Source organism: Trematomus bernacchii, unplaced genomic scaffold (assembly GCF_902827165.1).
Source record: "Trematomus bernacchii unplaced genomic scaffold, fTreBer1.1, whole genome shotgun sequence".
Taxonomy (NCBI): Eukaryota; Metazoa; Chordata; class Actinopteri; order Perciformes; family Nototheniidae; genus Trematomus; species Trematomus bernacchii.
This window is the reverse complement of record NW_022987528.1, coordinates 478567-503651: the sequence shown is the minus strand read 5'-3', so window position 1 is coordinate 503651 and position 25085 is coordinate 478567. Positions and strand designations below refer to the sequence as shown.

The 25085-nt window shown below is 40.3% G+C and overlaps 1 protein-coding gene across 1 annotated transcript in view; it reads left to right on the top strand.

The window, feature by feature from the left end:
• ift172 (intraflagellar transport 172) overlaps positions 1-25085 on the top strand; it is a 63652-nt gene that overhangs the window by 16118 nt on the left and 22449 nt on the right. The window contains exons 16-29 of the mRNA XM_034121239.1: positions 4999-5166; positions 6438-6574; positions 7927-8034; positions 8960-9044; positions 9756-9848; positions 10182-10259; positions 11152-11400; positions 13225-13303; positions 14435-14555; positions 15503-15647; positions 18806-18895; positions 19188-19285; positions 19376-19511; positions 23457-23573. Of these exons, the coding sequence (XP_033977130.1) occupies positions 4999-5166; positions 6438-6574; positions 7927-8034; positions 8960-9044; positions 9756-9848; positions 10182-10259; positions 11152-11400; positions 13225-13303; positions 14435-14555; positions 15503-15647; positions 18806-18895; positions 19188-19285; positions 19376-19511; positions 23457-23573 (1704 nt within the window). The remainder of the gene's footprint in view (positions 1-4998; positions 5167-6437; positions 6575-7926; positions 8035-8959; positions 9045-9755; positions 9849-10181; positions 10260-11151; positions 11401-13224; positions 13304-14434; positions 14556-15502; positions 15648-18805; positions 18896-19187; positions 19286-19375; positions 19512-23456; positions 23574-25085) is intronic.

Genomic DNA, 25085 nt, shown 5'->3' with positions numbered 1-25085 from the left:
AACGTATATAACACACAGGGTGCGTACGGGTGCTGGAAATCCTTGAAAATGCTTGAAATTGTACGAGGTGTTTTCAAGGTTTGAAAAGTGCTTGAATTTTGGGAATGGTGCTTGAATTTGGGATAAAGTGCTTGAAATTGTAAATGCTTTACTTCGCTTTTTAGATTAAAAGAAAACAAAGAAGTCGGAGCGCGCTTAATTGCTTCGCTTTTACATAAAACAGCTCCGCTCCGGCCTTCCCGCGCAATGCGCGTGACCGGCAAGTGTTTTTGTTACGTGTGTGACCTGGGCATTCTGATGAGAGTGATAGATGACAGTATGCCAGGAGGTTGCCGTTTCAACGAGCGTTGGCTAGCAGAAGACAAATACAAGCCATGGCTAAGACGAGGGTCAAGCGAAGCCCAAGAGTAGCCTCCTGCAAAGTGTGCAACAATAACGATGCGAGAGTCTGCGCTGACGCCACACACCACACGAAAGGTACGCCGTAGAGCATTTTAGATTAGGCTATCGTTGCATGTAAAATACATGACACTTTTCTCTGTGCGGCAAAACAAGCTCGCCAAAATGGCTTCACTAGTCTGGCAGTATTTTAAGTGTCCGAAAATGACAATAAAATAGCGGTATGCAACGTGTGTGTGAAGCAGAAATCCTGCAGCTCCACCCGCTGTGACGGACCGGTGAGCGAAGCAGAACACACATTAAGAGTTAGACCTAACACACTTAGCTATTTTATCTACCTCTGGAACAAGCTAAACTAGTTATAAATATGTTTATTCTTCACTGTCGGGTCACTCATTACTGGATCAGTGAGCTGCAGGAGATACTGACAGGCTGTCAGGAGAGAGAGAGAGGGGGAGAGAGGAAAAGAGAGCGATATCGGTATCGGCCGATACTGATTCCGGCGATCGGCCCCAAAATTGGCGATCGGAGCATCCCTAATAATTGTATATGATATGTTTTATAATGATTGATCATGAAAGTGTTATCAAAGCTGGTAAAGTTGCAGCTAGTTTGAATGACTTTGTATACTACAGAGTAGCTTGTGAACTTACTCCAGGTGGAACTAAAGTCTGATTTAACACTTGATTATATTTCACATCATTCATCCACATCTGTAAAGTAACTAAAGGTATTAAATACATGTAGTGGAGTCAAAGTACACCATTTACCTCTGACTTGTGTTTACTGCCAACCTAAAAGTACCTCAAAAATAGTAATCAATAATATATTGAAAAGTTATTTGGCTGATTGTTTTATATTGGCTCAGCCAGGTTATATGGGATGCCCAGTCTACGTACAGATGGGTCACACATTTTGAAATGTTAAACTTAGTTTTATTTTCTAACATTTTGAATTTTTCATCCTCATGTAGAATGCTATTATGAAACACACATTTGGTTGTTTATAGCATAAAGAACATCTGATTTAATGTGAGGTAGGGAAATAATCATTTGAGTATAAGTATGTGTATATACATATGTAATTTACAACAGCTGTAAGATGCTTGAAAAGCTTGAAAATGCACCTTGAAAATGCTTGAAAAGTGCTTGAATTTGACTTTGGAAAAGGTGTAAGAACCCTGAACACACTACAGGAAAGGGAGAAACGGTCTTTAACGACCTGAAAAGCATTTATACTGTTACTCATTTTTGGATATTCACATTTAAAGCACATATTCCCACCAGCAACAAAGAAGTCATGTTGTATAAGAAATGTTTCTGTAATTCAAACTCACTTCCTATGGAGCTTATCAACAGGCGGCCGATCCTCACTGCATTAAAACGACCCGCAGAGCTCCAGGGTGAAACTATAGACGAGGCCTTATTAAAAATGGTGGGGGGGAAGATATTAAAGAAGCTGATTACAGCAGCGGGCGGTCTCTCTATACACACACACACACACACACACACACACACACCACACACACACACACACACACACACACACACACACACACACACACACACACACACACACACACACACACACACTGAGTGCTGTGGGAGCCGCTGTATTTTATAGAATCTACATAATCTCGGCTCATCAGGAGGATAGTGGAATAGATTGCAGCGTGAGGATTCACAGGGAGCTGCTGGGAGTTAATCAACTTTTTTTACTTATACTATTCTATGTGAACTTTAACTTTACAAGAGAGGGGGTTGGAAAGAAAGGACAATGTACTTTTTACTACAAAATCTGCCCATCCAGAAACACAGTGGAATACTGGCTCTTACATTATATATATTATCTGTCAGTGAACTCTAAAGGCTCTCTAATATTCAAATGGATAAAAGCAAATTAGCTTTTCTTACAGGGGGGCAACCATGCGCGGGAAGTCTTCTTCGCTGCTTTTGGTGTATTTTGTGGCAGAAGTACAGCGCCACTTACAGACCCGGCATATGTACCAGAGGTGTGGACTCGAGTCACATGACTTGGACTCGAGTCAGACTCGAGTTACCAATTTGATGACTTTGGACTCGACTTGACAAAATCACAAAACACTTGCGACTCGACTTGGACTTGAACACCAATGACTCGGGACTTGACTTGGACTTGAGCCCTCTGACTTGAGGTGACTTGATGATTTAATTCAGGGGTCTCCAACACGCCGATCGCGAGCTGCCGTTAGGAGAGCAGACTCGCGTCGGGGAGAGCAGAATCTTCAGCCGCTGCAACTCTTGCTGAGAATCCATGCAGGCAGGGGCGGGACTTTATTTTGCTGAGCCACCATGCGGCCAATCATATGCGAGGACACACTAGGATCATACCATTATGTGAAAGAAGGGTGGGGGGCAGACGCTCCAAAGACAGCAGGTGTAGTGGTACAGGCCAGCTACACAGAGCCACGGGGAGACGGGGAGCCGGATTTAAATGCAAGCGCGTCGGAAGAAGTCAAGAAATTTGCGAAAACCGAAAAAAGAAGCAGCTTCTGGCTGCATTTCAATGATATTGGAGAAAGCAAAGCTGAGTGCAGGATTTGTCAAATGAAAATAACCTTCAGAGCAGGGTTTTTATTTGGTAACCACTCAGGATTTATTGCCAGAGGTGGGAGAAGTTCAGATCTTGTACTTGAGTAACAGTACCAGAGTGTAGGAATACTCGGTTACAATAAAATATCCTGCATTCAAAATGTTACAAGTAAAAGTACAAAAGTATTAGCATCAAAATATAGTACCACCTGCAGAGGGATCTAGATTCAGGTGTTCTTTTCCCCATAGAGATGCCTCGCTGCACATTATCCCTTGCATAAAGATAGGTTGTGGGTCCCTTATAACATGTTGTACAGTGGAAATAAACATTCTGGTTACCTCAACATCAGGGATCTTATACATTAAACTCCTTCTGAATCAAACCGTCACGGTAGCCTTACCTTACTGATCCCTCTTAAAATAGAAGAAAAACACGTTACTTTACCAGCAGAGAGGAAATGGATTATTAAATGATTAATGTGACTAATAAAGAGCAGTTTGATTATTAAGTATTATTCTGTTGATCGATGTCATTACATTTGTTGAAAAGCACATAATGACTTGTTTAAGACTCGTTTTGTCAAAGTTTAGGACTTGGAATTGACTTGAACTTTCCCATCCTGACTTGAGACTTGACTTGGACTTGAGTGCAAAGACTTGAGACTTGACTTGGACTTGCAAAACAATGACTTGGTCCCACCTCTGATATGTACTACAGCATCTCCAGCGCTTTCGAGTGGTCTCGTGTGAACCAAGCCCCCAGGAAGTGCGCCGGACTCTGAGGAAAATATTCGTTGTGGCCAAACGGCGGTACTACACTTCCGTATCAGTCGCTGGGCCCGGAAACACTTTTTCCCATTGACTTACATTGGGAAAGAGACGTCTGTAAATCGTTGGATATTTTTTTTTAAACTAGATAAACTACCCAGTATGAACGTTTGTATAGCCCTTATTAAAAACATTCGGTCCTCAAGTTGTAAAATGTGCTAATAACGTTATTCTGAGAGTTATTTTCCTCAGCATTATGAACGCGGATCTAACCCAGGGGACCGCGCCGCCCTGCACGTTCATGCGACGTGTTCAGTACTACATGAGTTGTACCTTTAACCATGGATGCACAATAAGAACGGATTATATGATTATATGAATACTTTCGTGACGTTTCGCTCTCTCAAAAGTTGGGCCATTTTGTCTTCATGCGCCAATGAGCAACTCTCATAGGAATGAACGAGGCCCCGCCTCCCACGCTGTATCCAGTTCTTATTATACATCCATGGTGTGAACGGACACGTTTCTGGTGCCTATTGCGTGTGGACGGAAGACTTTTTTGATATCGAATTCGGTTCGTTTGCGTTACCGTTCTCGTGTGGCTCCAGTCTAAGAGGTGAAGATTGATCATTTCTGTTGAATCAACATGAAACTGGCAGCTATGTTTTTGTATGTGATTGCTAGCTGACAGAGATAATAACTAAAAGTGGAACTTGAATGTTCATTGTGCTGCAGGAGTTACATTTATGCATTTTATTTAACAGATTAACGGGAAAGTATTGTCTCATACTGCTGTAAAGTACTAAAACAATGTGATATATTGAGTAACTAGACGAGCATTTGGAGAGCGCTGACTCGAGTCTTCCCATTGGCTGTTTCGGTAACTGAAAAAAATTGGTAGAACATCGCCAAAATGACTGGGTTCTTTGCTGGCCCTTGCTACAGCTTTACACCTAGTTTCATGAAACAAGGGCCAGTATATGTTCCTTACAGAACACATAAATGCCTTGGCAGATTGAATTATTCTAGGCCATATCCACCCCACTGACTTTCCATCATACTTTAAAACTGTGGCCGTTCTGATTGTAAAAGAGGTATCAAATGTTCATTCTGTGTGGCCTAAAAATGGGCTTAAAACGTCTAAAATTGAACTTGGTAAACCCGAGGAAAACCTGGTATCGTTTACTCTAGATATTATCATACAGATTTTAAAAAACAAGCTACCACATGTTGACTTACTTGCCTCCTCCTTCCTCCTCAGCTCCACCTGTACGACATAGAGACGAGTGTGAAGACCACGCTGCTGAGTTTCTGCTCGTACGTGCAGTGGGTTCCCGGCAGTGATGTGGTGGTGGCTCAGAACCGAGGGAACCTGTGCGTCTGGTACAGCATCGACAGCCCCGAGAGCATCACCATGTTCCCCATCAAGGTCCGACTCTGGGTCTAATGGACACATGATTACTGTGGTCCATCATTCCCTTTCTACATTTACATTTTAGCAGTGACTTCCTTGCTTTTGGAGATAGCTAATACATTTGAAATGACAACATATGTGTGTTGAAAAAAGTATTCTGACTAGTACCGAACTTTAAGAAATAGTCCAGTACAAGTAAGTCATTCAAAATGGTACGCAATGCAGGAAAGTAGCTACAGTATTTGATCACTATATATTATGTCATTTAATTTGTATTACTCATGCATTCATGTATAAGTAGCATTTTTCTGTTTAGTTGCTTGAGGTGGAGCTTTTCTTTCGAGTAGTTTTAATCTTCAACAGTGCTGATCAAATATCATATCGGCTGATCATAGCTTGTGTGTGTAGAATCTATATTTATAAAGCACTCAGTCACTGTGGCTGTCAAATACATTTAGAGTGAAAAATACATTATGTTTCTGTGAATTGTATTTAACGGAGCATGAAATGTAGATAGTACTTCAAATTTGTACTATGATGCATCACTTGATTAACTATACTTATTAACATATTCCATTACAAATTAGACTGCACTCTGAGGATGTGTCAGAGCGCTTCGTTTGTCCTCCTTTCAGGTTAGTTTTTTACACAACTGACAGGGTTATCAGGTATCTGATTTCACAATAAAATAGGGCTCTTGTTGACCTTTTCATCTCTTCATTTGAATATTATTTGCCTGGTAATTTCTCATTTCTTTCAAATTTCACCCCACCAGATTGTAAAGCTCACATTCAATATATTTATACAAAAAAATTAAGGTCCTACAGATCCATAGAGATCTGTGAGTGTTATTTCAAAAAAAGTTTGTCATTATTATTACTGACACATGAATGTATAAGTAGTATTTAGTTATAGGTGGTCTAGATCAAGCTGATTTTAAGTATTTTATATTCTGTTGATCAGTTCAATCTTTAACATTTTTAAAGATCATATTCTATAAGCTAATTATCTATTTTAAATGTGAAAATGTGTCTGTAGTTCTCAAGTAAATGTAACAGATTAAAAAGTCTGAATTCTAGAAGTATAGGGTCAAATTAGATGGAAATAGTACATTTTAACTTGAGTAAATGTACATGGTAACAAACAACATTACCAACTCAGGTTTACATTTGAATTTAAATGTATGTTTAGTGCTGAATGCTTTGGCAATACTATGTTTAAAATGTGGTAATGCCAATAAAGCCCCTTTGTATTGTATTGTAAATTGGCTTCACTTCTGTTTTTAGGGAGACATCGTGGATCTGGAGAGAGTGGATGGGAAGACGGATGTGATCGTGACGGAGGGCGTGAGCACGGTGACGTACACGCTGGACGAAGGCCTCATCGAGTTTGGAACGGCCATCGATGACGGGGATTACGACAGGTACGTTTAGACTTTCTTGGCAGAATCTAGACGTGCATACAGCGTGGAGTTGAGCATGTATCCGGCGCCTCGCTGCTCTGCTGGGTCAGAGTCTCAGTGACAGCAGGGTAATCAGAACAGGCCAGATGTCCTTTTATCCCGCAGCTTCCTGCAGATCTTGTCGAGGGTTTTCTCAGGGCCAGCTGGGAGGCAAAGTCTCATTCAGAGTGTCGTGATGTGAACACCTCAAAGTGATGCTTTCAGATCTTTGAAAATGACCTCTCTTAGTTTTGGAGGAGCAGCAGCTGATCTCTTCAGCTCTGAACTCATATCAAGTAAGACCAGCCTCCTATAAAGCAGGATTTCTGTGTCTTATACTTGTGTTTCTGTTAAAAGATTGACCATAAGTCAGAGAGCCGATCCTTACAAGTGTTTAAAGGCATTGAATTCAGCTTTCTGGAGGCAGCAATGTTAGTAATAAAATGTTTTTTCTGTTTTATATTACATTTCGAGCTGTCGGGGGATGTTACACCTTAAAGAGGGATAGTCACAAGAGTGTATCTTACAACGTAAAACGAATTAGGCATTGTAAGTCAAACTAATTATATCACAGAGCCGTAGGAGGGGATAACATGTATTAAAAAGGTTTTAAATGTAATCACATTTGCTGGAGAGACCCTGCAGGGGAAGTTTTGTCTCCGACTTCAACGCGATGGTTCTAAGAACATTTATCTCAAATTTGTAATTATATATAGCTCTTTTTATAAGAAAGTAACGTTTTTTAAGTTTAGAATACGACCTTCCAGAGTGCAAGGTAAATAAAAAAGGTGCTTTGCAAGATTGAGAATTGAAAAGACACTTCACGCTGTCCCTAACAACACGACTAACAACTGCATTCTTTTAGCAACTGTATTTTTATATTTGTCATCACACTGCATCGGCAAAATGAAAAGTAAAATTGTTTGTTCTTCAGTTTTTGGTTTTATGGCCTGAATCTTTTTAACAGCTTTTTGTGTGTGTGTGTGTGTGTGTGTGTGTGTGTGTGTGTGTGTGTGTGTGTGTGTGTGTGTGTGTGTGTGTGTGTGTGTGTGTGTGTGTGTGTGGTGTGTGTGTGTGTGTGTGTGTGTGTGTGTGTGTGTGTGTGTGTGTGTGTGTGTGTGTGGTGTGTGTGTGTGTGGTGTGTGTGTGTGTGGTGTGTGTGTGTGTGTGTGTGTGTTGTGTGTGTGTGTGTGTGTGTGTGTGTGTGTGTGTGTGTGTGTGTGTGTGTGTGTGTGTGTGTGTGTGTGTGTGTGTGTGTGTGTGTGTGTGTGTGTGTGTGTGTGTGTGTGTGTGTGTGTGTGTGTGTGTGTGTGTGTGTGTGTGTATTTTGACAGAGCCACAGCATTCCTGGAGACTCTGGAGATGTCGCCAGAGACTGAAGCCATGTGGAAGACGCTCAGCAAGCTGGCTCTGGAGGGTCAGCAGCTGCACATCGCAGAAAGGTCAGCACTCTAAACACACACACACACACGCACGCACGCACGCACGCACACACACATACACACAGACACACAAACACACACACACTCAAGCACACACAGAAACACTCACACACACACACACAGACACACACACACACAAACACACACACACACACACACACACACACACACACACACACACACACACACACACACACACACACACACACACAACCTTGCAAGCTAATGTCCGTGTCTCTGAGTTAATTACATTCTTTATCAGTCTTCATTGTAAGTAGGACTTATCTTTGTGACCGAAGAGAAAGGAGACAACAAGGGCACCTTGGTTACCTGGAATGGAAACACACACACACACACACACACACACACACACACACACACACGCACTGTGTCCCTGCCTGACCTCCCTCTCTAACTTCATTAATCATCAAAGACATTTTTTTTAATCATAAGCATTTTCTCTCTCTTTCTCCCCCCCCCCCCCCCCTCCATCTTTATTTCTCTCTGTTTCGGGAAACTTTTCAAATTTGAATTCTCCGTCATTAATAATGCATATGCTGTTTGAATCGTTAGGCCTCGGCTTGATTTGCATAAATCATGAAATTGTGGGATGAAACGGTTTTGTGTGCGCTGGTTAATGTTAATGAGGGAGAGTCAGCCTTTTTTTCTTTCATGACTTGTTCATTAATCTGATGCAAGTGTTCAGAGAGAGTTGGTAATAAAGTGTCCGGATGCTAAGACCAGCCCTTTCCTTCATCAGCCCTCAGACTGCAGCGGTTCTAAAGGCTAATGAAACAAAAGCTCTCATTTGTTTCTGTGCATTAAGCAGTTTTCTACAGCTCTGACCTCCTGGTACCTCCTTTCTCTTTACTCACCGTTTCTCTCTCACACTTGTTCTCTTTTTGTTTTTGCTCATGTTCCCTAGGTGTTTTGCTGCGTTGGGGGACGTCTCAACTGTGCGTTTCCTCCACCAAACTAACCAGATTGCCGACAAAGTTTCACATGAAATGGTGGGTTTCATATAAACACAGATATCTCCACACTGACTAGCTACGTATAAAACAAACACATCATTTTGACTGTGGTATTTACATAGTAAGACAGCTAAATATCAGCTTTGGTGGAACTATTCCTCCAATTTGTTGCTATACGCGTGTAAAAATAGCAATAATCGAGTGGACACATTCCTGCAAGTAATGGAATAGTATTCAAAATCTAACTACAGTTAAAAATAAAAGAGTGTTTGCATTAGAAAATACTTAAAGTACCCACAACGTATTCACAATGCAGTACTAGAGTGAATGTGCTTAGTTACAATTCACCACTGTCATTTAAAATTGGTATTCAATGGCTGTTTGGATATTTTTAACACAGCAATATCTGATATATATAAATATATACAATCATTTTAGGATTGATGCTTCTTATGGTGTAAGAGAGAAACTCAAACAACCAATTATCAGAAGGAATTACACCTTAGTGTGTGTGTGTGTGTGTGTGTGTGTGTGTGTGTGACTGTGTGTGACTGTGTGTGACTGTGTGTGTGTGTGTGTGTGTGTGTGTGTGTGTGTGTGTGTGTGTGTGTGTGTGTGTGTGTGTGTGTGTGTGTGTGTGTGTGTGTGTGTTGTGTGTGTGGTGTGTGTGTGGTGTGTGTGTGTGTGTGTGTGTGTGTGTGTGTGTGACTGTGTGACTGTGTGACTGTGTGTGTGACTGTGTAACAGGGTGGAGATGGAACAGAGTTTTTTCAGGTCCGAGCGCACGTCGCCATGCTGGATAAGAACTTCAAACTGGCTGAGATGCACTACATGGAGCAGGTTGGTGACACACGTTCTTACAATATGTCTATTATTTTAAGAACGTAAGTATTAGTATTGATTGATTTTACAACAAACCAAAAATTCCCACAACTCCTCTCAAACAAGTAGTGTTTTTTCCAACCGCATATCAATAGTCCAGATGCTTGTTTTTTGTTCAATTATTATAGTGTAGCAATGAATCCCGTGCACACACCTGAATATAGATTACGAACCATCGCATTGTATTAACATCACACCTGTACACGCTCTCCTTCCTTCAGGAGCCGAGATTGTAATGAACTATTTGTGCAGCACTGAATCAAATCTTATCACCTCTTACTGTTTCTGCAGAACTCCATTGATGAAGCCATAGAGATGTACCAGGAACTCCACATGTGGGACGACTGCATCGCTGTTGCTGAAGCCAAGGTAGCAACAAACACACTCAATGTATACTAATACAAATAAAACGTAGCATTTTACCCCAGGCTGGTCTGTTGTTGCATACTGTGAGCTTTCTGTGATGCAGTCATTTGGACAGTGTCTTCTGGGTGACCTTACATGTTTGTTAAGTTCTTAACACATTCTTCTCAGTGCTCACTTCATCCCTAAAAAAGCCTTAGGGCCAAATGCATGCACACTGAGTTTCCAGTAGGGCTGCATGATCAGAAAAAACATTACTAATTGTGATTAACTGATATTGCAATTGAGATATGAGTCACGATATTAGAGGGAATAATCTGGTTTGTCTTAAAAGATATATGAAAAGTAATCTGTACCAAACGAAAGATACTTATAGGTCATGCAGTATCACAATACTTAATGCAAAAATAATATAAACCAAATGTTGCATTAAACATATTTTTGCACATCCTGTGGTTTTAATATCAAAGATTCATGTTGCGATACAGCCTAAAAATATCAAGATATTATTTATACTCCATATCGCCCAGACCTAGTATATGATTATGGAACATAGCATATTATATCTGATCATTACTGTACCTAAGCAAGCACCTTCAAATTCATTATTTCCAATTAAGATTCCAACTCCAAACATATGTATTATACAGTCATATTGTTAAAACAACCACATCACAGTTAACATTTCTGCTTGACAAAGACATAGAGAAATGAAGTTTGTCAGTACATTTTCACTTTTTCATTTGCACTACATTTAGTCAAAGTCAAAAGTCAAGAGAGAGATCCAAATACCGTTTCCCACAATCCCGAATACAAAAATATATATAATATATATATATATAAAAAACCTTATCGAACAAAAGAAATAACCTGACTCTCGACCCTGAATGACTGTCAGGGCCACCCGGAGCTGGACAGCCTGCGTGGAAACTACTATCAGTGGTTAACGGAGACGGGTCAGGACGAGAAGGCGGGGGAGGTGAAGGAGAGCGAGGCAGACTTCCAGGGAGCCATCAACCTCTACCTGAAGGCCGGACTCCCTGCTAAAGCCGCCCGTCTGGCCATCAGCCGCCCGGAGATCAACAGCAACAACGACACGGTCAGCCGCATCGCAGCCAGCCTCATCAAGGGGGAGTTCTACGAGAGGGTGAGTGGATTCAACTATTATTATTATGTGTTTATTTCAACAAGGACCATGCATACAAATACATTAATCTCAGAAAAGATGTTGGGAAAATAGTGAATGTCCTCTTCCAATATCAGAGTACACGTGATAACAAAGGTATCCCAACTGTAGCTGTGTACATGACAGGATGTATGATTACCTAGAAGAGCATCAGGACTGTTTGAGGCATATGATAGCTATGTGATGAACATGATGATTCAGCCTCTATGGAGATAGACATATGACAAGCATGATCATTTCTGACGTGGAGCTAATCTGAACTAAACATTGAATACTGCTTTATATTCCTCCATCTTGTGACTGTGTAACTCCCTCTCTTGGATATCAGCATGTGAAGGACACTGTTCAGGAACTAGTTGATGCTCTGTATGTGATGACTACTTCCATTATGGAGAGGATCATAAATACATGGATCCTGAGATTGAAGCTCAAGCCGGGGAAGAGGGATTATTATTATTTTTAAGTATTTAGAAAAAGTCAGAATTTTGAGAAAAAAGTCAGAATTTTGAGAAAAAAGTCAGAATGTTGAGAAAATAGTCAGAAATTTTAGAAAAAGTCATAATTTGTGAGAAAAAGTCAGAATTTTGACTAATTTTGAGAAAAAGTCAGGATTTTGAGCTTTTGGGGAAAAAAGTCAGGATGTTGAGAAAAAAGTCAGAAATTTGAGAAAAAGTCATAATTTGTGAGAAAAAGTCATAATTTGGACTAATTTTGAGAAAAAGTCAGGATTTTGAGCTTTTGGGAAGGCTCAGAATTTTGAGAAACAAGTCATAATTTTGAGGAAAGAAATCTGAATTTTGAGATATTAAGAAAAAGTCAGAATTTGAGAAAAAATAAGAATTTTCAGATTTTCAGAAAAAAAGCCACATTTTTTTGAAAAAACTCAGTATTTGGTACATGACAGGATGTATGATTACCTACAATAACCGGTATTCCTCCATCTTGTGACTGTGTAACTCCCTCTTTTGTATATCAGCAAGTGAAGGACACTGCTCAGGAACTAGTTGATGCTCTGTATGTGATGACTACTTCCATTCTGGAGAGGATCACAAACACATGGATCCTGAGATTGAAGCTCAAGCCGGTGACCAGTGAGATTTTTCTAACAAAAGAGAAGAGATTAATTATGCCAGATTTGAGCTAATAGCTCATTTCCATCTGCAGTTGCATAATCTCTAGCACACAAACAATTATAAAACATGATTTAAGTACAGGTCATTAAAATCGTATCTATCGTTACCTCCCCTTTTATTATTGTAGAACTGGTCAAAGCTGCCTCTACTGGTTTCCTGTCTCCCGATTCCCAACTCTTTTTCTCACAAAAGCCAGTAGAGGAGCGACATCCACATTTTGTATTTTTCAATATTGCCCTCTGTCTCCCTCCATCTGTCTGTTATTTCTTCTTCTGTAGTTGTTTGTCTTCTCCTCCAGCCATCTGTGTTTATGTAGCAGGTGGGAAAGAGAGAAGGAAACTTCACAGCAAAATGTGTCGCTGTGTCCTGATGGTGTAGAGTTTTATCAGTTTAGATGCTTGATATTGGTGCTCGTAGTGTGGTACAAGGGAGAGTAATTTAGCACCAAACTGGAAAAATGTTTCTTAATGAGGCTCATTTTGTTCACCTTAACATTTGGAACTGAGGGACGTGAGAACTAGAGTTTGTGTCACTGTGTCCTCACACTTTTTTAACCAGCTAGTTTCCATTTCTAACAACCCTGACCTAGCAATATTTGATTTTCCTTCATGAATGTGTCTTAATAAATCAATATTCTATGATTTCTCAACAGGCAGGAGATCTATATGAGAAGATCAGAAACAACCAGAGAGCGTTGGAGTGCTACGTCAAAGGAGAGGCCTTCAGGAAAGGTGAATCGATAACATTTAGATGTAAAAAATATGCCTAACCTATATTTGCTATAACTGTTCAAATGTGTTTGTTTAGAGATAAGAAAGGAGGCATTGACACCGCTTTCCTTAGCATTTAGCATGAACAAGTCTAGGACATTTTGAATAAGCACACGTTGTAGAAGCAGTAGTTCAAGAAGTACTCAAATCCTTTACTTAAAGGTCCCCTATCATGCTATTTTTAGGCAATAGCATAGGTCTCAGATATATAAAAATATATAAAAAAACATGTCTATGAAGTGTTTTGCTCAAAATACCAAACAGATCACCCATTCTAGCCATGCCTCATATCCCTCTATTTCACTTCCTGTTTCAAAAGTGCTGATTTGGGGTATAAAGCTTTAAAAAAAAATAGCTCATGCGGGACCCGGCAGCTACCGTCTAAACTAAATACTGCCGTGATGAAACGCCATATCATGGATTATCAAGGATTATTTCTGAAACAGTATGGAGCTCAAAGGCTTTCTCTCTTGCCGGTTATACCACAAGGTGAGTTCCTTTTTATTTCCTGCTTCTTCACACACATGCTCTCCAGTACAGGTTAGCTCTGAGTGTTAGCGATGCTAATGTAAACACCGACCATATTACGTCCAAAACAGTCGGGCATTGTTTCTGATAGCAACGTTTCTGATAGGGCCGTGGGTCCACATTTCAGATATTACGTCATATCGGACGCAAATCTGGATCAGCTCCGTTGTTCCCCGTTTTTAGAGATTTGGGTACGGAGGAAAAGAGAGAGGGTTTTATTTTCTGGCGCTGCGTGAGTTCCCTGACACACCGGGGACACATTTATGTATAAAAGACATCAAAACGTGCATTTTGCCTGATAGGTCCCCTTTAACTAAAAGTAGAAATACTATGGTCTTAAAATACGCAATTACCAGGAAAAGTTCTGAATTGAAAATGTTTTTAAGTAGGAGTACACAAGTATTTTCAGCAAAATGTACTTCAGTTTTCAAAGTAGAGGTAAATAGTATACAGAATATTACATTCCACCACTAACGTAACTTAAATTGGATGTTAGTTGGATGTATGTTATTGAGGTAAGTGCAGGTGTACGGTTTGTTAAAATAAAGTTTGTGCTTCCTGTAGCGGTGGAGCTGGCTCGCCTCGCCTTCCCTGCTGAGGTGGTGAAACTGGAGGAGAACTGGGGAGATTACCTCGTCCAGCAGAAGCAGATGGACGCCGCCATCAACCACTTCATTGAAGCAGGGTATGAAGAGTAAAAGAGTGATGAGACACAGATTTGGGCAGATGGAGAAGAGGAAAGATGACACATAATGAAAACAGACAGCCAATGGTTCTTTAAATCATCACCAGGACCATAATAGATATCTTTAAACATGATTTTATTTTTCCAGAAATCAAAATAAAGACAGGTTACCAAGTCCCAGATTTGCAGTTTTTCCAATTTGAAAAGCATCTGAAACTGAAAATCTGTGGCAGGCTAAAACTCTCCACAGAAACAAAGGTTTTAAAACTACTACTGCCAAAACTACTGCCAATAATTCCTCCTGCCAGTAAACATTCAAAGTGTGCCTCAGTCTTACCAAAATTATTTGCTATTATACTATACAAACTTAAAGGTGGGGTAGGTAATTCACTTCAGAAACACTTTTTGTTATATTCCATGGAATGCTCTTAACATCCCGATAGCAATGAATACATTAAATGCTTTGAAAGAAATGTCACCTGTTGAAGCCGTGGCGCTGTAAAAAGCACGACCAATCATCTGAGCCGGCCCGGCTAAAATAACTGGATGGCCTACCTGCCTGTCAGCCTTCCATCTCGTGCACAAACTTATCTCGTGCCCTCATTGGTCATGTGCGCGTTCGTGTGTGTTGGAGGAGGGGCTCTGTAAGGAAGTCTGAACGAAGGGGCAGATTTTTTTCGGCTAGGTAGTTTCAAATTCTAGCGCACTCGAGCTGGTTTCTCCATTCTTACCTACCCTACCTTTAAGTAGTGTCAAATTGATAAACAAAAATATGACTGACTCTAAATTATATATAAACAAAAGATCTACCTAATTACACATCCGAAAAGGGGTGGGAAGAAGTTTACACTTATTCTTAATTTCCAAGTGAATGCTCATATATGAAATGTAATGGATACAAACAAAGCTTAATTTCTATATGTTGACTTTTTCTGGTTCACTCCTAGCTGCTCGCTGAAAGCCATCGAGGCGGCCATCGCAGCTCGTCAGTGGAAGAAAGCCGTCCACATCCTGGAGCTACAGGAGGATCCATCTGCAGGGAAATACTACGTGAAGATAGCTCAGTACTACGCCTCCATGCAGGAGTATGAGGTGAGAGGGTAGGGGGGGTCATGTGAGATACTGTGGGAGTGGGGAAAGTTGAGCTATGACCTCACTTTGATATTAGCTATACTTTCATTTATACTAAACAGTTGCCCCGTGTTTTCCTGCTGATGCAAAGTCTTTTTAATGCAGTGATTTGTTTAAAATAAGTCGTTCACAGATATGCTAACGATGCACACAGATGGGGATTGGTGTTGATCTTATTTGCTGATCCTTATTTGCCTCTTTCAAGTAGAGTTTGGACTGGTTTCCCTGGGTCATAGAGGAGGTACAATGAGCATATAAACAGAAAAGCAATAGTTGTAAAATGAATGTGAATACCATGTTTATACCTCCATACTTATTGACCATCTTTAATTCAACCGTCCTTTATCCGGGAGGTAAGAGTGCATATTTCTAGTTTAGATAATTGACTATGTGTAATGTAAAGGATATCGCTCCTAGTGATAACCAAGAGATAATTATGTCATTATCACCAGACTATGCAGTTCTGAGATTTAGCATTTTTAGCTAATTGTTTTGGTTTTATCGCCCATGACTCTTTTGTTTTGATAACATTAGCAGGCAGCTGTTTGTGAGGAGAACAAAACTGGTCTACTAACCAACTGTGTGCCCCCTGCTCAGCAAGCAAACAGCAGAAGTTATGGACTAGCTTTTGAGAAAATGTGTGTATTTTTACAGGCTAAACCGAGGCTAAGATAGTTTTCTCAGGAGACCAAACATGGAGCTAAAAAGAGAGTGACAAGTGGACTTGTGTTTTAATAGGTGGTGTTAAAAAATACTTTAAAGGGATGCTAATGGTACTCTCTGTTTTCTGGATGCTTAAAATCCAATATATCCTCTTTTTTAACTCTTGAAGGTCACCTATCATGCTATTTTCAGGCAATAGCATAGGTCTCAGATATATAAAAATATATAAAAAACATGTCTATGAAGTGTTTTGCTCAAAATACCAAACAGATCACCCATTCTAGCCATGCCTCATATCCCTCTATTTCACTTCCTCTTTCAAAAGTGCTGATTTGGGGTACAAAGCTTAAAATAAAAAAAAAAAGGAGGGGGCTGAGCTCATGCGGGACCCGGCAGCTACTGTCTAAACTAAATACTGCCGTGATGAAACGCCATATCATGGATTATCAAGGATTGTTTCTGAAACAGTATGGAGCTCAAAGGCTTTCTCTCTTGCCGGTTATACCACAAGGTGAGTTCCTTTTTATTTCCTGCTTCTTCACACACATGCTCTCCAGTACAGGTTAGCTCTGAGTGTTAGCGATGCTAATGTAAACACCGACCATATTACGTCCAAAACAGTCGGGCATTGTTTCTGATAGCAACGTTTCTGATAGGGCCGTGGGTCCACATTTCCTATATTACGTCATATCGGACGCAAATCTGGATCAGCTCCGTTGTTCCCCCGTTTTTAGAGATTTGGGTACGGAGGAAAAGAGAGAGGGTTTTATTTTCTGACGCTGCGTGAGTTCCCTGACACACCGGGGACACATCTTTATGTATAAAAGACATCAAAAAGTGCATTTTGCATGATAGGTCCCCTTTAAAAATACTGTTTATCCAAGCCGGTAAATGTGTGGTCAGGCGAGCAACTGAGTTTAGTTTTGCTCCCTGAACACCGGACAGTAAGATGGGAGCAGCCAGAGGGGAAACAAAAGTTGACACTGACATTTTGCCACGTCAATTATTGTGTGCACACCTCTCCACGATACGTATACATTCACCCGTGACTCAGCAGCCAACCTTCTACACATTTCAACCATAAACTCAGAGCCCAGGATCAGCTTCAGTCCAGTCTCCATGGAGCGGTGTGGGCAGTATTTGGCACTAATGACCAGTTGGATGGTTGTAACATTCGATTGAATAGCTGCATAAACACCAGAAATACAGGAAGTGTTGAAAAGGGGAGAAGAGAAAGAGAAATCTGGATTGAATACAGAAAAAAGGGGAAAAAGAAGAGAGCTGATGATGATGAGGATGATGGTGAAGCACAGCGGGTTGTGCTCGTTCTGATGAGCTCAGCTGAGCCAAACAGCCTCCACAGACTGCCAGCCTCCAGAAATAGAAGGCCATCTCACTCTGTTTGCTCTATGGGCACATTCACAGAAAGTAATTAAGATAACAAGCTCTTTGCTTTCCAACTCGTGGAAGTTGCTGGAAAGTATAATTCACTGCAAACTAAAACAATGAAGGGAGCTCACACCTGGGATTTCAATACAGACATCATCCCCAGAAATACAATGACTAAACGTTTTCTAATCAGAATGAACCAGCACATATATTTGATTCAATTGTGTGAGAACAGGTTCAATGGAAAGTACCTTTTGCCTTTTACCAAGCAAAGATCGACTCACATTAACCTTCTGTCAAGGTTTTAGCAAGAAGTTGGATCCACAAGCAGGAAAAGAGGGAGGCGGGTCAAACAAAAAGTTTTTAACTTACTCAGCGCAAGTTCTTTCAGGAAGACTGGGTATATACATTCACTCCGCAGCTGCATATAATCAGCTCATCACGGGCGTTGTCTATAACCTATTATATTCACCTCATTCTCCAGCAGCCAATCACCGTGCTGCAGCCAAACTTTAAAATGGTTCTCCTCTCTCCTGCAGTCAGCTGTGATTTCAGGTTTTCATGCTGCCGCCCGCCTCCACCCCATCCACCTCCTTTCATCATCCACCTCCTCCCCATCCACCTCCTTTCATCATATCCAGTGCCAGGAGAGTTAATCCAAAGACCTCATCACATCCCCTCTTCATCCCATCTCCTCATCAAATCCAGATCTTCAGCATCATCACCAGTGTCTAGACCCCGGGGGGTGTTCCCTATATGCTCACGGCTGCATTTCCCCCTTTAGATATACGATTTCAGGATCGGGGTCTAACCGCCAAAGACTTAACATTTATCATATGACATGTGTTGTTCTTTAAACAAAATGAAGTCTCTCCTGATTGAAATAAAGCTGATACAAAGACAGCGGGACCAGATAAGGCGAAACAAAACTACAAAAATAAGGGTTTCTATCCGGTGTGCGTTCCAAAATAATGTAACGTATGAAATTGTATAAAGAGATCTTATGATGTTCAGATGTGTTTTTATATTTTCTAAGTGTGTATTTCGTGTGTGTTAATGTCCTGCAGGTGGCAGAGCAGCTGTTTGTGAAAGGAGCTCACATCAAAGACGCTATAGACATGTTCACCACAGCAGGGCGCTGGGAGGAGGCTCATAAGGTCAGTAAACACTACACAAAGAAGTATGTAAAGGAAAGTGACACTAATATGCATTAAGGTGGTAAGTTAGAACATTTAAATTCAAATTATATAGATATATGATTTACAATTTGACTGTCTGAAAGCTAAAATGTAATTTCTTCCCTTTTCCGAACCTTTTCAAAGTGGAATAACACATTTAACCAGTATTAATTGATCATATGGATAACCCTGATGCATTTTTTTCTGTAAAGAATATATATAGGCCTCTGATAAAGATCGGAGAAAATGAATACAGCTGTTGTTGTTGCAGTTGGCGGTGACGTGCATGACGGAGGAGGAGGTGATGGCTCTGTACATCAGCAGAGCTCAGGAGCTGGAGAGGGATCTGAAGTTCAAGGAGGCCGAGAGGTAAACACAGATTTATTTTTAGGAATCATCGGCTCCCGGGTGCATGAAAATAGAACGAGGTACAGTGAGTGTGTGTGTGTGTGTGTGCAGGTTGTTTGCCACAGTGAAGCAGCCTGACCTGGCCATCACCATGTACAAGAAGAACCGGATGTTTGACGATGTGATTCGCCTCGTGGCCAAACATCACCCCGACCTGCTGACAGAGACTCACCTGCACCTGGCCAAGGTACTTTATATCAGGGGCCATTTCTAGAAATCACACAATCTAACCTGGTCATGATCTTTGGAAAGAGACAATGCTGTTGAGTTTAAAGGTCACCTATTGTGCTAAATCCACTTCTTCATGTCTCTTCTACATCAACATGTGTCCCCTCTTCTTCATGTCTCTTCTACATCAACATGTGTCCCCTCTTCTTCATGTCTCTTCTACATCAACATGTGTCCCCTCTTCTTCATGTCTCTTCTACATCAACATGTGTCCCCTCTTCTTCATGTCTCTTCTACATCAACATGTGTCCCCACTTCTTCATGTCTCTTCTTCATCAACATGTGTCCCCTCTTCTTCATGTCTCTTCTACATCAACATGTGTCCCTCTTCTTCATGTCTCTTCTACATCAACATGTGTCCCCTCTTCTTCATGTCTCTTCTACATCAACATGTGTCCCCTTTTCTTCATGTCTTTTCTACATCAACATGTGTCTCCTCTTCTTCATGTCTCTTCTACATCAACATGTGTCCCCTCTTCTTCATGTCTCTTCTACATCAACATGTGTCCCCTCTTCTTCATGTCTCTTCTACATCAACATGTGTCCCCTCTTCTTCATGTCTCTTCTACATCAACATGTGTCCCCTCTTCTTCATGTCTCTTCTACATCAACATGTGTCCCCTCTTCTTCATGTCTCTTCTACATCAACATGTGTCCCCTCTTCTTCATGTCTCTTCTACATCAACATGTGTCCCCTCTGTGTAAAGAGGTTCTAAAAAGATTCTCTCTCTTTTTGTCCTGATCCATTTCTATAAAAACCTGTCTGAAAATGAGCTGATCAGATTTTGGCCATTTTATGTCATAACGATGTTTTGGCTTGAGTAACCATTAGCCAATCACCAACCAAGGTAACCCCCCCCCCCCCCCCCCACCTTATCACCTGAATCTCCTCCTAGAGCACCATTGTGTTCTTTGTAACCAAATATCTCTCAGAGGGGCGTGGGGAGGGGCTCCTTATTTTCATCTAAAGTAACAGACAGAGAATCAGCACTTTGGAAACAGGGCTGAAACAGAGGGGATTATGGGATGCTGCAATGATCTGTTTGGTGTTTCAGCCAATCAGAGACAGGTTCTGTATATATCTGAGACCTGTAATATATTGATGAAAAACAGTATAATAGGGGACCTTTAACAAATGTTTTCTTTGCTGCTTTTAACACCTCAAGCCATCTAGTTTCATAACATTGGAGAAGGCAGTCAGTCTATGGCCCACATCGCTGACATTAGGGAACTCACACAAAAATCACTTCTCTCTCTATCCGTCTCCTGCCTCTCTTCTGCTCTACTATGCATTAAAGACAACACAAACACACAAATAATCGTATCTAATAATCTATTCTTGTCAAAGTCATGCCTGCTTTGTGACTGTCCCATGTTTTCATGGATGTGTCTTAGTAGTTAAACGGCTCTAAAGGACTACGTTTTGATTGGTCGACTGGCTGTCAAAGGATATCACTGATCATCATGGGCGGTGATTTAGAGCTCAGGCTTATAATGAAAGGAAAAAGTGAAATGCAAAAGCACTTTTTATAAATGAAAGGCTTATTTGCATATGACAATTACATCTAATTATTTTCCCTGTTAACTTTTTTGCAAGAGAGGCAAAGAAAGATTGTCTAAAGTTCATCCTCACATGGTTCAGTGTAACGTGTGTGTTTGGTGTAACCATCGTCTTCATCAGCAATATTCAGACAGCAAAGAATAATGTGTCCCGTCTGAAAGACTCTCAGATGCTCAGATACTGCTCCACTTCTGGCACTCTTACAGTTTAATCCCACTTTATTTTTACCGCTCTCTGTTTCTTATGTAACAGCCGACGAATGTGTGTGTTCACAGTTTTGTGGTCGTCTCATTATCTTGTGAGAATTGCCCCGCAGTGCTTTAAACTCCGGTCATAATTAGAAATGTCCCGAAATAAGAGTTATGCACTGAATTCAGAAAAAGAAGTGTGTGTGTGTGTGTGTGTGTGTGTGTGTGTGTGTGTGTGTGTGTGTGTGTGTGTGTGTGTGTGTGTGGTGTGTGTGTGTGTGTGTGTGTGTGTGTGTGTGTGGTGTGTGTGTGTGTGTGTTGTGTGTGTGTGTGTGTGTGTGTGATGTGTGTGTGTGTGGTGTGTGTGTGTGTGTGTGTGTGTGTGTGTGTGTGTGTGTGTGTGTGTGTGTGTGTGTGTGTGTGTGTGTGTGTGTGTGTGTGTGTGTGTGTGTGTGTGTGTGTGTGTGTGTGGAAGAAGTTCGTACATGTTTAACATAAATACAAATACCACTGCTGAAAGTAAAAGTCCTGTATTCAAATGTTACTAAGTATGAGCACCCAAATATACTTTAAAGTAAAAGTACTCATTATGCAAAAATTGCTCATTTCAAAATAATGTATATTATTAAAACATAATTACTGATTCATTAATGTAACATTGTTTATGGTGCTGCAGGTCAAACTTAAGCTCCTTTCTATTATAATATATCAGTATGTATAGGTTAACTGTATACTGTATTTTAACAATTGCTAGTGTATACAACTCTCAGTCAAATGTAGTGGAGTAGAAGTATAAAGTAACATTACATTTAACCACTCAATTAATATGCATGTACATCAAAATTGTACTTTAATTAAATTGAGTAAATGTACTTTTTTTACACTACAGTGGCCTTTGAGACCTTTTAGTTCTTCTAGTCTCCAGAAAGTTACAGAAATGCAGATTCAGATGAAATCTAAGAGTTTGATCATTTATTGTCTTTACTTTTGTCATCAGTGTTGCTTTTTACTGTAACTAAAACTCATTAAAGGAGACCTATCATGCAAAATGCACTTTTTCATGTCTTTTATACATAAAGATGTGTTCCGGTGTGTCAGGGAACTCACGCAGCGTCAGAAAATAAAACCCTCTCTCTTTTCCTCCGTACCCAAATCTCTAAAAACGGGGCTGCAACGGAGCTGATCCAGATTTGCGTCCGATATGACGTAATATCTGAAATGTGGACCCACGGCCCAATCAGAAACGTTGCTATCAGAAACAATGCCCGACTGTTTTGGACGTAATATGGTCGGTGTTTACATTAGCATCGCTAACACTCAGAGCTAACCTGTACTGGAGAGCATGTGTGTGAAGAAGCAGGAAATAAAAAGGAACTCACCTTGTGGTATAACCGGCAAGAGAGAAAGCCTTTGAGCTCCATACTGTTTCAGAAATAATCCTTGATAATCCATGATATGGCGTTTCATCACCGCAGTATTTAGTTTAGACAGTAGCTGCCGGGTCCCGCATGAGCTCAGTCCCCTCCTGTTCTATTTTTTATTTAAAAAAAAGTTTTACCCAAAATCAGCACTTTTGAAACAGGAAGTGAAATAGAGGGATATGAGGCATGTTTATTATAATATCCAAATGCTAATCAGTGCTTATATGTATCTATTTTTGTTATGACCTGGCTCAAAAGGCCACAACAAAGAGGAGACACACCATATCAACGGTTAATAAAATATGTTTATTTAAGCAAACAATTCAAATTAACCAAATTAATTCAGTGCAACAATAAGTAAAGCATGAGGTGTGGACGTCAGTGGTATCAGTAGTGTAAATGCAGGGTGAGGGGTGCATGGACGTGTATCTGTGAGGGTGTTGAGGTGCACAAAGTAAAGCAACTAAAGTAACAACAGCATATACTCAACAAAACCGGGTGCCTGTATGAGAAAAGCAGAGAGAGACAGAGAGGAGCAGAGAGGCTTTAAATAGCTGCAGGGCACCAGACCCAGGTGCCCTGAGTTACTGCAATCAAGGCTGGACACAGCACAGCCACACCCTCTCCAGATGAACCCACAGGGGCATCACAATTATAATCAGTTTTCTTTATATGTAATCGATCCGGCTGTTTTACTGTACATCATATATATGCTTTATTGATGTGTTCTGCAGGAGATGGAGGCAGAGTCCAGGTTCTCCGAGGCAGAGTATCACTTCATGGCGGCTGAAGAGTGGAAAGCTGCTGTCCAAATGTACAGAGTCAACGATATGTGGGAGGAAGCTTACAGGGTACGGATACACTCACAACTGTTATGTTATCTTTCTAGCTGTACATCCCTTTACCTTTCCAGAGGTATGTGTGTTCCAGTTACTCCTGTCATTTTTAATACAGGTAAATAAAACAATATACACAACGTGAGGTAGGATGAACTACAGTATATCACATAAAACACATTTTAATTTTTTACCTGGGCAAACGAAAACAATATTCCTTTTGATATTGCTGTAATAACTTTAATTTATATAGCGCCTTTCATAAATCCAAGGGGGCGTGCTACTTTGTGCTTCTACTCGAATACATTTGTAATGCCAATATTATACTATTTGTTTCACTACATTTAACTGAGAGCTGTTGTTACTAATTATGAGTTAAAATATAGAATGTTATTTCCCCTGCCAAATTAGGAGTCTAAATTATATGTAGCTTCTTTTATGAAGATTTATTCCTGTGTGGCGCAGTTAACACTTACAACTGTCTAGCACAGTGTTATAACAAGACTATAATATTGGTTTATAATTGAACGTATTGACATAATTCAATTATTGTGGCCACCCATGTGCTGTATAAACAATCAATGAATGATAACAAAGTAAAATGCCTTTTGAAAATGTGCATGGTTGACAAAAATTGTGTATTATTGACCGTTTAAAATATTCGGTACCACTTTACAATAAGACTACCCTTATAAAGGGTTTACGAATAGTTTGTAATTCATTTATTAATTAGGTTGTGAACACTTTATATATCATTAATAAGCTTGAGACATGAGATAAACAGGGCAACTGTGACCGGTTGCTTGCCAAATAGTGAGCCCACATGTATCTGTACTGCTAAGTCTTATAGTGGCTACCTAGCTTACTTCGTCTCCTTCATCAGCCAGCATCCTTGGTATCTGTTGCTCACTGAGTTGATTCTCGCTAAGTAGCCAATGTAAGGCTTAGTCATCTTGCCAAATAGTGCGTGCGTGCGTGCGTGCGTGTAAATAAATAAATAAGTGTCTTTTAGCACACATTAACTCCACATGCACGTCTTATGTTTTAAACCGAATACAGTAGTGGAAGAAGTTCTCACATATTTTACATAAATCCAAATACCACTGCTGAAAGTAAAAGTCCTGTATTCAAATGTTACTCAAGTATGAGCATCTAAATATACTTAAAAGTAAAAGTACTCATTATGCAAAAAAAGCTCATTTCAGAATATTGTATATTATTAAAACATAATTTTATTTATTTAATCGTTTATTTGGCAGGGACGATGCACAGTAATGAACACTTAAAACAGTCAAATGTGTCAAGCGTAACAGTGCCAGATTTAGCTTTGAGCTATTTTCCATCCGCAGTCCCTCACATAAAACATTTAAGAAAATTACATTTTACAAACATAGCAAAAACAAAATACATGATATGCAAAAAGTGCAAAAGAGCAAGAGCAGCATACACAAGTATTTACCACATGGCAAATGACTGATTCATTAATGTAACATTGTTTATGGTGCTGCAGGTCAAACTTAAGCTCAT